Here is an 11355-nt window from a genome sequence, read left to right as displayed (position 1 = left end):
GTTTAAAAAAACATTTATTGTTAATTTCACTTTACTTGTGTAGAGGCATGTACTTCATTCACAAAATATGAACAGTCAAAATTAATCAGACAAGAAAAATATATGTAGTATTTTCCTTACATTATCAATATATATATATATACACACACATTGTAAAAGAGGACATTGAAACAAAAAGAAAGCGGCAAAATAAGCACGTTACTATCAGCTACATCTGCACACTGTACAAATACAGACGTATAATGTGTTTGAAATCAGACTGACATTTTCAGATCCTTGTTATGGCTTAATTTACTAAGTTAAACAGACCGGGGTAAAGCTAAATTAAATCATGACACACCTGGTTATAGATGGAAATGTCCCCCCCCAGTCTGTTTTACCACCATAATCCCTGTTATCATGTTAAAACATGTTTTGAAAGAGGTTGCCATGCTTTAAAGCATTAGTCACACAGTTATGTATGTACAGACAAGTAAAAATCGAATGGCCGCACAGAAGCATTTCTCTCAAGACGACATAATACAGAAAAAACAAAACTCAATAAGCGTTACAAAACACACACACACACACACACTTTAGTCTCAAGGCCAAACAGCCCAGAGGCAGAATAGAGGCAATTTGTAAAAGAAGACTTCAGGTCCAATGTTTCAGAATCAGTGGTTGTAGGTAATGAGTAAATCACAAGGCTCCTTTTACATGATACTAAATTTGTTTTGTTTTTGTCTTTTTCCTTTCACTAAATATTGAAATGTGAGGTTTAGAAGATGAACACATGATCAAAACTTAATCTTGGCAAGGATCATGACTCCAGGCAGCAATTTGGTCTGCTAACCTGAACTCGAACCACAGCGTGTACTAGACCGTGTTGTTGCACACGTGAACAAATATCCTCCAATCACGTTTGTGAAGAGTAGTTATCAATACACTTGGGCTCAAGAGGTCAAACACGATTGGAGGAATAAAATGTAAACATAAAAGTCCAAAGAGATGGGCTGTTCTTTAAACACTACCATCACCGTTGTCCCGTCTGTGGTACGATCAGCACTATTAACGATAACAATTACTAAGAAATACACTGTACAACACCACAAACTCACTCTATATCATAGAAACAGTTGTAAACTTCACCAGAGTGACAGATTGGGTCTAGTTAGAGGGACGCTCCTCCAGCGACGGACAGGGACGTGATGACACCCACACACACACACACAATAACATATATTCACTGCAATGTGACTTTCTGAAAAGTTGCATATAAATGACATAAATTCCTTGGTAATGGCTGTAGCTCATTCGATTTGGTTGGTTGAGAAAATGTCCATTTGTTCACGGATATTAACGCACGGTGAAATGTGAAATACAGCCCAATTATCTTTCTGATACCTTGACAAATTTGGCTGAGTTTACATCGCGGACGTCCAACACTGACACAAAACAATTCACTGTTAAATCTCATTTAAACCTCCTACAGCAGATCAAGTGGGTTCAATTCACTTTCATTTTTAAATAAAAATATAGACAAATTTATCACAGGAAATTGACAAATAACACGTGATGAAAACACTTCGCATTCAGGGAAACTGCACCAGCAATTGAGACTGAAAGTGAATTGAGCCCGGAATCAGACGTTGAGAGAACACATAACACTTCCATCTAAATGAGGGTGAATAACAGAGTTGTCGCCATCTGCCGGCCAGCACTGGTATTGCAAGGACATCATGACACAAGCCACAGGACAGGCAGGACAGATGAAACGTTTGAGAAAAATAATGTGCTACAAATACTGGTAAATAGAATTTGGTTTTTGATGACATCGGCCAGTGTGGATTAGATAAAGCTCGGATGCTGTAAACACTTCAAGGGTCAGAGGTCCTGACAGGTCAGCCCTTATTTGGCAACGAGTGTTGGTGTCTTAGTAAAGGTTGAAGCTCTGAGTTCAAGAGATGTAGATATTATGGGCTAAGCATCTGATGACGTAGTTAACTATGAGAAGAGGTGAAGTGAAGGTGTTGAGCGCATTGCACTGTCATGAAATGTACCTCCCAGGTTATATTGTCCGTACACAAGCAGCATGTTGTCACAAGGTGGCCACCGAAAACGCGTACAGCGGATTCTTTTAGTTTCTGTAAAGAAGTGAAGACGGACACTTACACAGTTACACACACACACATAATGCCATAAATCACATGATCAGTCATCTGTTTTACCTGGGATGCTTTTTGGACATGAATTAAAAAAAGAAAAAGAAAGAAGCAGTACTTGTGTTTGATGGATACTGATAATCTACAAAGTGCAAATGCGCCGTCTTGCGCTCTGATGTCCAACAAACCATCCAAACCCAGCTATACGGTCTACCCCGGTTGTGCACTGGTTCATACGCAGCAGAGTCCACTGTGACACACAGTCCAGGTTTTAGTGGAGGAGCATCCATCTCAAAAAAGTGCAGACCATTATAAAGGCTCTGAAATTTTTCAGCTTAAAATTAAAAAAAAAAGGAAGAAGACAAAAATGAATCCATCGCCAAATGATGTACTGCTATTTAAAAAAACAAACAAACATGAAAGAAAACCATTCAAAGCAAACACACTGCTCCAGCTTGTCCATCACTCTTCACTGCAGTTTTGTGCCTTTAAATATGAGTTTTGGTGCATCTGAGACACTTTTGGCACAAAAAAAGTTTTTTTCATCATAATACCAAAAGTAGCACTTGTTTCCTCCGGGATACTTAACTTTTCTAAATAAATGCTTCAGCTGTAAGAAAAAAAACAAAAAAAAAAACACATGGAAACAGCTGAGTGTGCGTCATTTTGCATGTATGCATGTGTGTTGGTGTTAGAGGGAAGATTCGCTTATGACACCGCATACGGAAAAAAAAAATGCCAATGCATGACTGTTTTGTGATGGCCAAAATGTATGCATTACTACCGTTGCACTGTGTGAGTCTGTGAGAACGAGGCTGCACTGGGAGACTGTCGTCATGGTGACAAACTAAACTGCTGAGTTGCTTAAGGCATCGTTTCAGATGATTGAGGATATTCTCCTGTGGTGGAGAAAGAAAGAGGGAACAAGACAAAGAGTGTTAGGATTCATTTACGTCGATTACACTTAATATTTACATCAGAGTCAGAGCTGCCAACAAACCTACAGAAAACTCAAAGGCTTCACTGAAGGTTACCTGGTTAGGACTCGCTCTCCATGGAAATTGTAATGGTTTCACTTTCATCTGTGAAGGGAAAGAGAAAAAGAGATCAGGCGACGGTGAGACAATGCACAAAAAGGTTGTAAAAGAGCACCGATTCTGTCCATGAAATAAAACGATCTCTGGTGAGGCTCACCTGATTTGACCATGTTGTTACCCAGATGGTCTCTGACGTTGTTGTCATGCAGGTTGTTACTGAGGAGGCGATTCTGTGAGTCGTTGAGTGGACTCACTACGACGTCTGCAGCACTGCACAACGAAACCCAACAGATTACAGGAGTTAGTGTCTACAACCCATTACATATCATAAATCCTTTTCAGAGAAAAAATAATCCTTTCTCACAACAAGACCGATCACCTTTTATTGGGCTCTGGTTGCAGGGTCACTGAGGCCTGCTCTGGATCAGCACTAACAAGCCGCGTGGGGTATGTCAGACCATCTCCTTGGCTGTCGTAAACAGGGAGGAAAGTCTATATTAGGTGTGGTCAAAATGCAGGGCAGCACACTGCATCAGGTTTCCACAGAAGACGCAAACCAAAGGTAAACTGATATATGAAAGGAGGAGATCAACTTTTTAAAAAAGGCTTGAACTTGAAAAATATCAGATGGGTTTAAAAGTGTGAACCAAGCAATCCTAAAAGGGAAAATACATATGTAAGCAGATCCATTGATACATTTGCATTCTTTACCTGGTGAAAACAGGTAGCAGCCAGTACTTCTTCTGGTCTCCAAAGACTTGTGCAATGTTCTTCCGGAAACCCAGAGAGAAGCCGTTCTTATCAGAGCCTGTCCTGAAGACTGGAGCTCTGAAGGCCTCTGGAGACAGAGAGGGACAACATGGACAGAGATTAGGAGACAAACAACAAAACATAAATAACCTGCAAAGATTAAGCTGTTTACAACCCGTGTTATGTTCTGTGTTGATGCAGAAAGTGTGTTCACATTTTCGAGCTTGTGTGTGTGTGTGTGAGTACGTTACCTATAGTGGACCTGTTCTTCCCAACAAGCCACAGATGGTAGCTGAAGAGGGACAGAATACTGATGCAGAACATGGCCGCCACAAAAAAAAGAAACAAGACATGGAATTTGGCGTGCGTGTCTGGCAGCTCGTTCTGGTCAAGAGAAGGAAGAAGAGAAGAGCAAGAGAATCATCAACGGCAGATTCATATTGGAGATATTTAAGAAAAGGAGTACAAAAAAGTAAATGAAAAGTTTAAAAAAAAAGAAGGGAAGGGCAGAGGATTAGATAAGGAGGAGTGTCGTGTGGTCGTGAAATTCAGGATTTGGGGGATGATTGGGTTACCTTTGGACAGTTCTCTGCCGATTTCCTCCGACAAAGCTTTAGTACAAAAAGAAACGAGACTGGTTAGCAACACCAGGAGAGAATAGTTAGGAGGGGAGACAGCACATTTAAGCTGCTTTCAGACATGCAATGAACTCCAGATATTCTCCAGTATAGGGGAGGGGCAGAGGGGCCGTATTTGTCAATGCAAATGTCCACATTTGTCATTCCAGAGATTCTCCCGCCAGCTCCCTACTACAATATCCTGTCATGTCCGAGTAAGCTCAGTGAGGTGCAGTGCAAGTGTCCTGCTTCACGGATGATCAAGTCAGGAGGAAACCCCTCTCTAAAATCTCTTAATCTGTCGGACATAATACAGGTTTATGTGCCCACAGCGATCTCAGGACAGTGGCCGTCTGCTTGTCCCAATAGGTTGGCGAGCGTGCCCGTTCTTTCCGTGCGCCCACGCTGTAGAACAGTCTTCCTCTTGATGTCACGCAGGCCAGCTCTATTGAGGTTTTTAAATAAAAGCTGAAGACGCACCTGTTCACTGTGGTGTATCAGTCTTAAATGGTTTGTCTTGCACTTTCTGATTTGTGTTTTAGTGCGTCTGTAATGTTTGTGTGTGCGTTTATTAGCGCTGTATATTGCTATTGTATTCTTTTTTTTATTTCTGCACTCTGTGTATTTTACTACACTTTGTATGTTTTTATTTATTTAGTGTAAATCACTTAGAAAGTGCTATACAAATAAATGTATTATTATCTTTAATCGTTAGTTGTAGGCAACTGGACAGAAAAGGCAGATTTATTCCCAATAAGATAATTTGCTCTCTCATCCTCTTCCTCACATATACTTCACACGCTGGTATAGTTAAATTAGACAAGAGATAAGGTTACTATAATTATTATTTTTTGTTTCATTTACAGTACTCCACCAAGTACCACCAGAGGACGCTTGCGTACCACTGGTCCCGTCCCAGTTTGAGGACCATCTCATCCAGACAATATTCCGCTGCGTTTGTCATAAGTGGACCCAAATCTCTGACAGTAACCTGGAGTTCATATCTGAAAACAGCTTTAGAAATCAGACGGCAAATTTAAGTAAAGGCCAAGATAGATGACAGCGGGAGGAAAGTAGAGATAAAAAAAAAAGTTAGTGAATGTTCCAAAATGCGGCAACAATGTAGTAAAGAAAAAGGATAAAAAGGGAAAAGATCAGAGGAAATTGAAGCAGCTGCAGAAGTGTAAAAAGAAAAAAAAAAAAAGACACAGGAGGGGTTTGAATGAGTGGTGTGACCGATGGTTGTGAAAAGTGGAGACGCTGACAGAAAAGACATCAGAGAACAATGACTCAGTGTTCAACAACTAGGGATAACAGAAAGGGAAACAGAGATGGGTCAGAGAGTGAAGGGCAGGAGAGGACAGAGAAAACAAGAGTGGCAGCACAGCTCAGCACCAAACACTACCCACTCAGAGGATGCTCAACCTGGCTTTCACAGGGAACCGCATCTACCTCCCCTGTAACGCCACCCACCCATACCCACATACATTCACATTAGGGTTAGGCACCAAAACAAGGTGCCAATATGGCATCAGTTCCCCTGCAATCGGCATTTACCAGAACAACGCCTCATATAGGTGCCTTCGCTATTTCCATGTGGAAGGCGGTGGCTGAGGATGTGTCTTAGTCACACCACATGCACCTTTGTTTGATCTAAATTCAGCTCAACGGACCATGGAAGGTAACACAAACAAAACATGACGCAACCGTTAAGCGTATTTGAGTTGAAATTCTGCTCCCACCTGGTTTAAAAAACAGATCCAAACTAGAAAACGCAAAAATGGGAATTTTTCCCCCACAAAATATATAAATATATACAAAAATCTGAGTTTGTGATGCACTTTTTTCCAGTTTAGCGAGCGCAGCCAAAAAAATTGCAAATGCCACCCAACCCTAGTCACATCCACGACATGCTGAGTGGCTGCAAAGCGAGGAGTTCATGTCTGTGCAATGTAACTCACTGTCCAGAACTTTATGAAATACTGAAGCACGGTGGCTGCAATGAACAAACAGTACACCAGTGAGTAGGCCAGGAAGAGGATGAAGAACTTGTAGTTGGAGAATCCCACACAGTTGTTGACCCTGGAGGTAAACAAACAAAGACACACATCACCACCTCCAAGTCAAAATCAATTTGAAAAAGGTGCCGCTGGCAACATTATATTATTTTTTCATGTTAAAAATTCCATTTAAGTTTAAAAAAACACCCCAGGCAAGAGCAAGTTCAGCATTTTAAAATATGTGTTTTCAGAATCATCTCTATATTACACTGAGAGGAGAGATAACAAAAAGAAATAACAACAACAATAATAATGTCATCAGTTCTTCCATACCAAGGACAATGGTGGTCCATCTTTAACACGCACCTGCAATACACGAGAAGAGATTGAAAACAAAATATGATGGAACATTATTTGGTTTCTATCAAGATGAAAAAAAAAACGTTTGTATTCAGTGAGTGTCTTACATGTCACACGCGGAGCAGTGATGACATCTGTCTGGCTTGATAACTTGACAACGGTCACAGTAACGGATTGCTGCCCATAGTAACACAACAGCGTGTCATTAATACAATACAGGACATTTTGACAAAAAGACAAATCCATTCTCAGTCGCGCATTCACATTTGGAGACATGATGAGACGTACCTCCGGCACCTGTGCGCGTATACAGAGGCAGACTGGTGGCAACTCTCCACAGGATCTCCTGCTGAGTTTCGGGCCTTTCTTCTTTCTCATAACACTCCTTCTCAGCCTTGGGCAGGCAAAACTGGAGTGACAGAATTTCACATCAATAAATGCATTCATCATATTGACTTCATAGCAAACACAAGGCTCACAGAGGTACAGACACAGTGGGCTCGTTTTGGATAACTGGGTTATTCTACCTCTTTGGAAGGGTTGGCAGGCTTAGTGAAGATGGTCTTCCAGTAAGACCAGACAAACATGACGAAAAAGAGGTGAAAGAAGATCAGGTAGACAACTGGAGGGGACAAAAACTAAGCATTAGGGTCAACAACATACATAGGCTAATAAGTACAGTGACATTCAATACAAGCAAACATTAAAAAGTAGATCAAAGGGAAAAAAGAAGTGCTGTTGCTCAGGGTGTGTACTAAAAGAAGAAAAGCTAACAATGACATTTACTTAATGGGTGAGGAAACCAAAAGCTGAAAACCAAGTGTTAAGTAATTCAGCTCTGCCATTCACACCATATTAAATAAACAGGGGTCTTCCCCCAGCACACTTACTCTGCTCTCCTATACTCAGGATGGTGACTGTAAGAGACAAACAGACAACAAAATGTCAACTCAACAGTGTTACAGTTACAGTGGCATGAAGTATTTTTGGAATTCCTCCATTTTGTTTTGCAAGGATTTAAAGCTGTGCAGCTGATTTACACTGTATCTGATCAATGTTTCCCAGAGCAGTGGTCAGCAAAGGTAGAACAATAAATCAATACACACTTTTCGTTCTCAGAAACTTGGTGAATGTTGTCAGAAAAAGACACATTTCTTTTTTGCTTTTTAAGACCCGTTTCATTTGTTTTCACTTGAAAAACATGAAATAGACAGACCACCAGATGGAGTAAATAAAAGATATGGGCATATTAGTAGAACTTTTGAGGTTTTACATGATTAAAAGGGATAGGTTTCGTTCTTTGCCATTTTCTGATACAATTAAATGTGTGTTTACTGATTAACTTGACTCAAGCTGATTTGAATTTCATCCATTTTATGTTTGTTTGAGGGATGCAATCTTTCTCTGCACACAGCGCTTGCTTACTCAGATTTACATTTTTTAATTCCACAAGAAATTGGAAGCAAGCAGGAACTTTGAGGATTTTTATGCAACTAACAATTATTTTGATAATTGATTCATCTGTTAACTGATTACTCGTTTGGCTCATAAATGCCAGAACTTGTTGAAGAATGCTGATTGAGGTTTCCCAAACCTTGAAATGATGTTTTGAAATGTTTTGTTTTTTACACAAAGCAAACATGTTCCCCTGTAAAACACCACATGTACATGTAGGTGACAGTAAAATGCATTCAAAGCATAACAGAGTCAGGGGATCCCTTCATTGTGGGGGGATGAAGCCTCTACTTTTGTACTATTCTTTTGGTTGGTGCCAAACATGCATTGGTCGAGCATGTGGTAAGGCTTTTCCACATCTCTGCTGAACACTGCCTGTGGTTTGGATTCCTGAACTCTCAAATGGTAATGGTCTGTATTTATGTCGAGCTCTTCTCGTCTAGAGGACCACTCAACACTGCTTTACACTAGTTACAGAGCAGGGAGTCAAACCTTCAAGTTGAAAGACGACTCGCTCTACCAATGAGCTACTGCCTTTATCTTTATTTGAGGACTTAATCCACCACAACCCTCCCCTGATCATGTGTCTACAATTTGAATTCATATTACTGACATCTTTTCCATCTAGAAAGATGTCACCTCATTTTAACTGTGACTGAAGCTCCTGCAAACTCAACCTCAACAATGAACAATGACCGCTCTTTCAAAGTGTTTTGACATTTCCTCCTGTCATCTGCAAAGAGAACCAGAATCATGTGGGCTAAATAAGTATTTTCCTACATTTAATTACGTGCATCAAGTGTAGATGTGGGTTTTTCTGGGCCGATGCCAATCTTTAGAAATCTGCTTAGCCATTTTTTGGGCAATGTTAGTCCCCCATTATATACATATAAAACCTGATATGAACAGTACCGACATTTAACAACTCCTGCATCATTCTAATTTAACAATTTTGTACAATTGTGTATCTTAATGTTGACTTATTCGTTTTTATTGTCCTTTTTATGTGCAAGTACAAAGTAATATTTCCCCACAATGTAATCCGACATTTATTTTAGACTATCATCACTCAAACAATAATCAAAACCCTGCTAGTTTTTAATTTGTTTGTTTATTTTCCTTCACTATGTCATCACTTTGCTTATCTGTTTACAGCCACTCTCATTTAAAACCAAATCGCGTCCACTTTATTTGTTTTTTTGTTTTGTATTTATTAAAAACCAATAATTTAACCAAAAACACTAATACTTCTCGGAAAAAAGGCTCTTCATAAAGCTCCAACTTTTTACCTTAGTCAAGCTTTTTATCGGCAGTGTGGTTAAACGATAAGTGTTATCTTTGTCTAACTGTTGTCCAGGTGAGGTCAGCCACTTATTCGGTGGCAGCTACACACACACACACACACACACACACGAAAAAAGAACCACAGGCACGAGACGGGCAGCAACAGACACAACACAATTCCGCATTCAATAAAAAGAAAGTGAAGCTCTGGCAGCGGACACATAACCAGCTGTATCTAAATGTGGACGGGTTTGTCAACACCATTGTTGGAGCTGCAGTCCCTTTACTTCCTGCTGCCCAGCAGCGGCAGTGTGTTAGTGTGGAGACCGAGCACAATGAAAACACAAGCGGTTAAAACACAGGCTGCGCGGCGGCAAGAAGCGGCGGCAGGGCGGATACTTACAGACACAAAGCTCCACCACGTACGCGTAGTACGACCAGCATACGACCAGGGCGATAAAAATCACAGGTATCCATGCTAAGCCCCGTTGACAGCATCTCAGTACGTGTGTGGGCGCCATCTTTCTCCCTTTACTGGGGGAAAAGGGAGTGTCGCTGTGTGACGTCACTTGAGGAAACAGACAGGGTTTAGTGATACGTTTACATTAAGTCCATAAATCTTTACAACAAACTCTTTGTTCTCACATCCATTGCGAAATAATCCGGAATTGACAGCACAGAAGCAAACATTATAATTCAGAATCACAATGGCAGTTCAGTTAGAGATATAAATCAGTGACAAAGATTCCAAAAAAAAACTACAACAAAATACAATCAACATTTTGTATTAAATGGTACTAAGTACATTTATATTACAATTCTAGTGTGTAATAACTTGTTATTTAATAGTGAGACTGCAGATTGTATCAAATAGAGGACTCCTCTGCAAACCCCTCCCATTCCCAAGCGTGTTGGGGAACTACGGTGGCCTTTGCATACCAGTACACATGTAGTTTTTTCTCACTTGTGTAAGCTTCCAATTCAAAATGCAAAATGACTTGCTTGCCAAACAGGAACATAGAATATTGTTGCACTATGTTCATTAGCATAGGAAGCACCATAAAAACACAGGCTAACAAATGCAATTGTCTTAGTACTTACTTAGAGCACATGTTATAAACATAAATAGACCACATACCTTTATTTTCTGCATGTTTCTCCTCTGATTGTCCTCTTTATTCTAAATTGAACAAACAAATCCAACAAAAAATACAATTTTTTAAAGCTTAGAGTTTTGACTGAGCAAAATGAAAGATATCTCTCATCAAAATCCATTTGAAGATATATTTCACTTGATAATTGATACCTAGAATTAATTACAGTCCCAAACCCAGTTCAATATACTATATATACACATCATTTTGTTTTAAGCTTCTCATATGAAGTATAGGCCATTGTTGTCATTAATGTGTCATTTCTGTTTGATATTTGAATTTAAATTTTGGACTGGTCAGGTTGTTTGCGGATGTGTGTACAGATAAATTGTATTAATAAAACAATTTCCAATCTTATATTAAAGAAACATGTACTGTGTTCAATTATTCAATTATCTGGTAACCATAGGTCTATTCTGCTTGATAATAAGATAATTGTGCTTCATACACATGTTGAACTGCAAGAAAGAAAGTGGAAAACCCTTGTAAAACCTTTCCTTGGTTGGTTGGTTTTGGCTGATATCCTGTTTGAACTGTGGCCTTCCAGCAGAAGATCC

The 11355-nt window shown here is 39.8% G+C and overlaps 1 protein-coding gene across 2 annotated transcripts; it reads right to left on the bottom strand.

Moving 5' to 3' along the window:
• zdhhc20b (zinc finger DHHC-type palmitoyltransferase 20b) lies at window positions 1-10174 on the bottom strand. Of its 2 annotated transcripts, XM_058626400.1 has the most exons (14): window positions 10048-10174; window positions 7796-7822; window positions 7433-7527; window positions 7194-7314; window positions 7013-7082; window positions 6879-6911; window positions 6507-6627; window positions 4504-4539; window positions 4180-4312; window positions 3890-4016; window positions 3558-3647; window positions 3336-3448; window positions 3176-3223; window positions 1-3040 (listed from the first exon to the last, which is right to left on the bottom strand). In XM_058626400.1, exons 1-13 carry the CDS (start codon window positions 10163-10165, stop codon window positions 3180-3182), a joined length of 1128 nt encoding a protein of 375 aa, XP_058482383.1. In that variant the 5' UTR covers window positions 10166-10174; the 3' UTR covers window positions 1-3040; window positions 3176-3179. The 2 variants fall into 2 exon arrangements, with proteins under 2 accessions (XP_058482383.1, XP_058482387.1); XM_058626404.1 differs by lacking the exon at window positions 4504-4539 and having other exon boundaries at window positions 10048-10171.
• Between the last annotated feature and the right edge of the window lie 1181 nt (window positions 10175-11355).

Source organism: Solea solea, chromosome 1 (genome assembly GCF_958295425.1).
Source record: "Solea solea chromosome 1, fSolSol10.1, whole genome shotgun sequence".
NCBI classification, from domain to species: domain Eukaryota; kingdom Metazoa; phylum Chordata; class Actinopteri; order Pleuronectiformes; family Soleidae; genus Solea; species Solea solea.
This window is presented reverse-complemented; position numbering and strand designations above follow the sequence as displayed.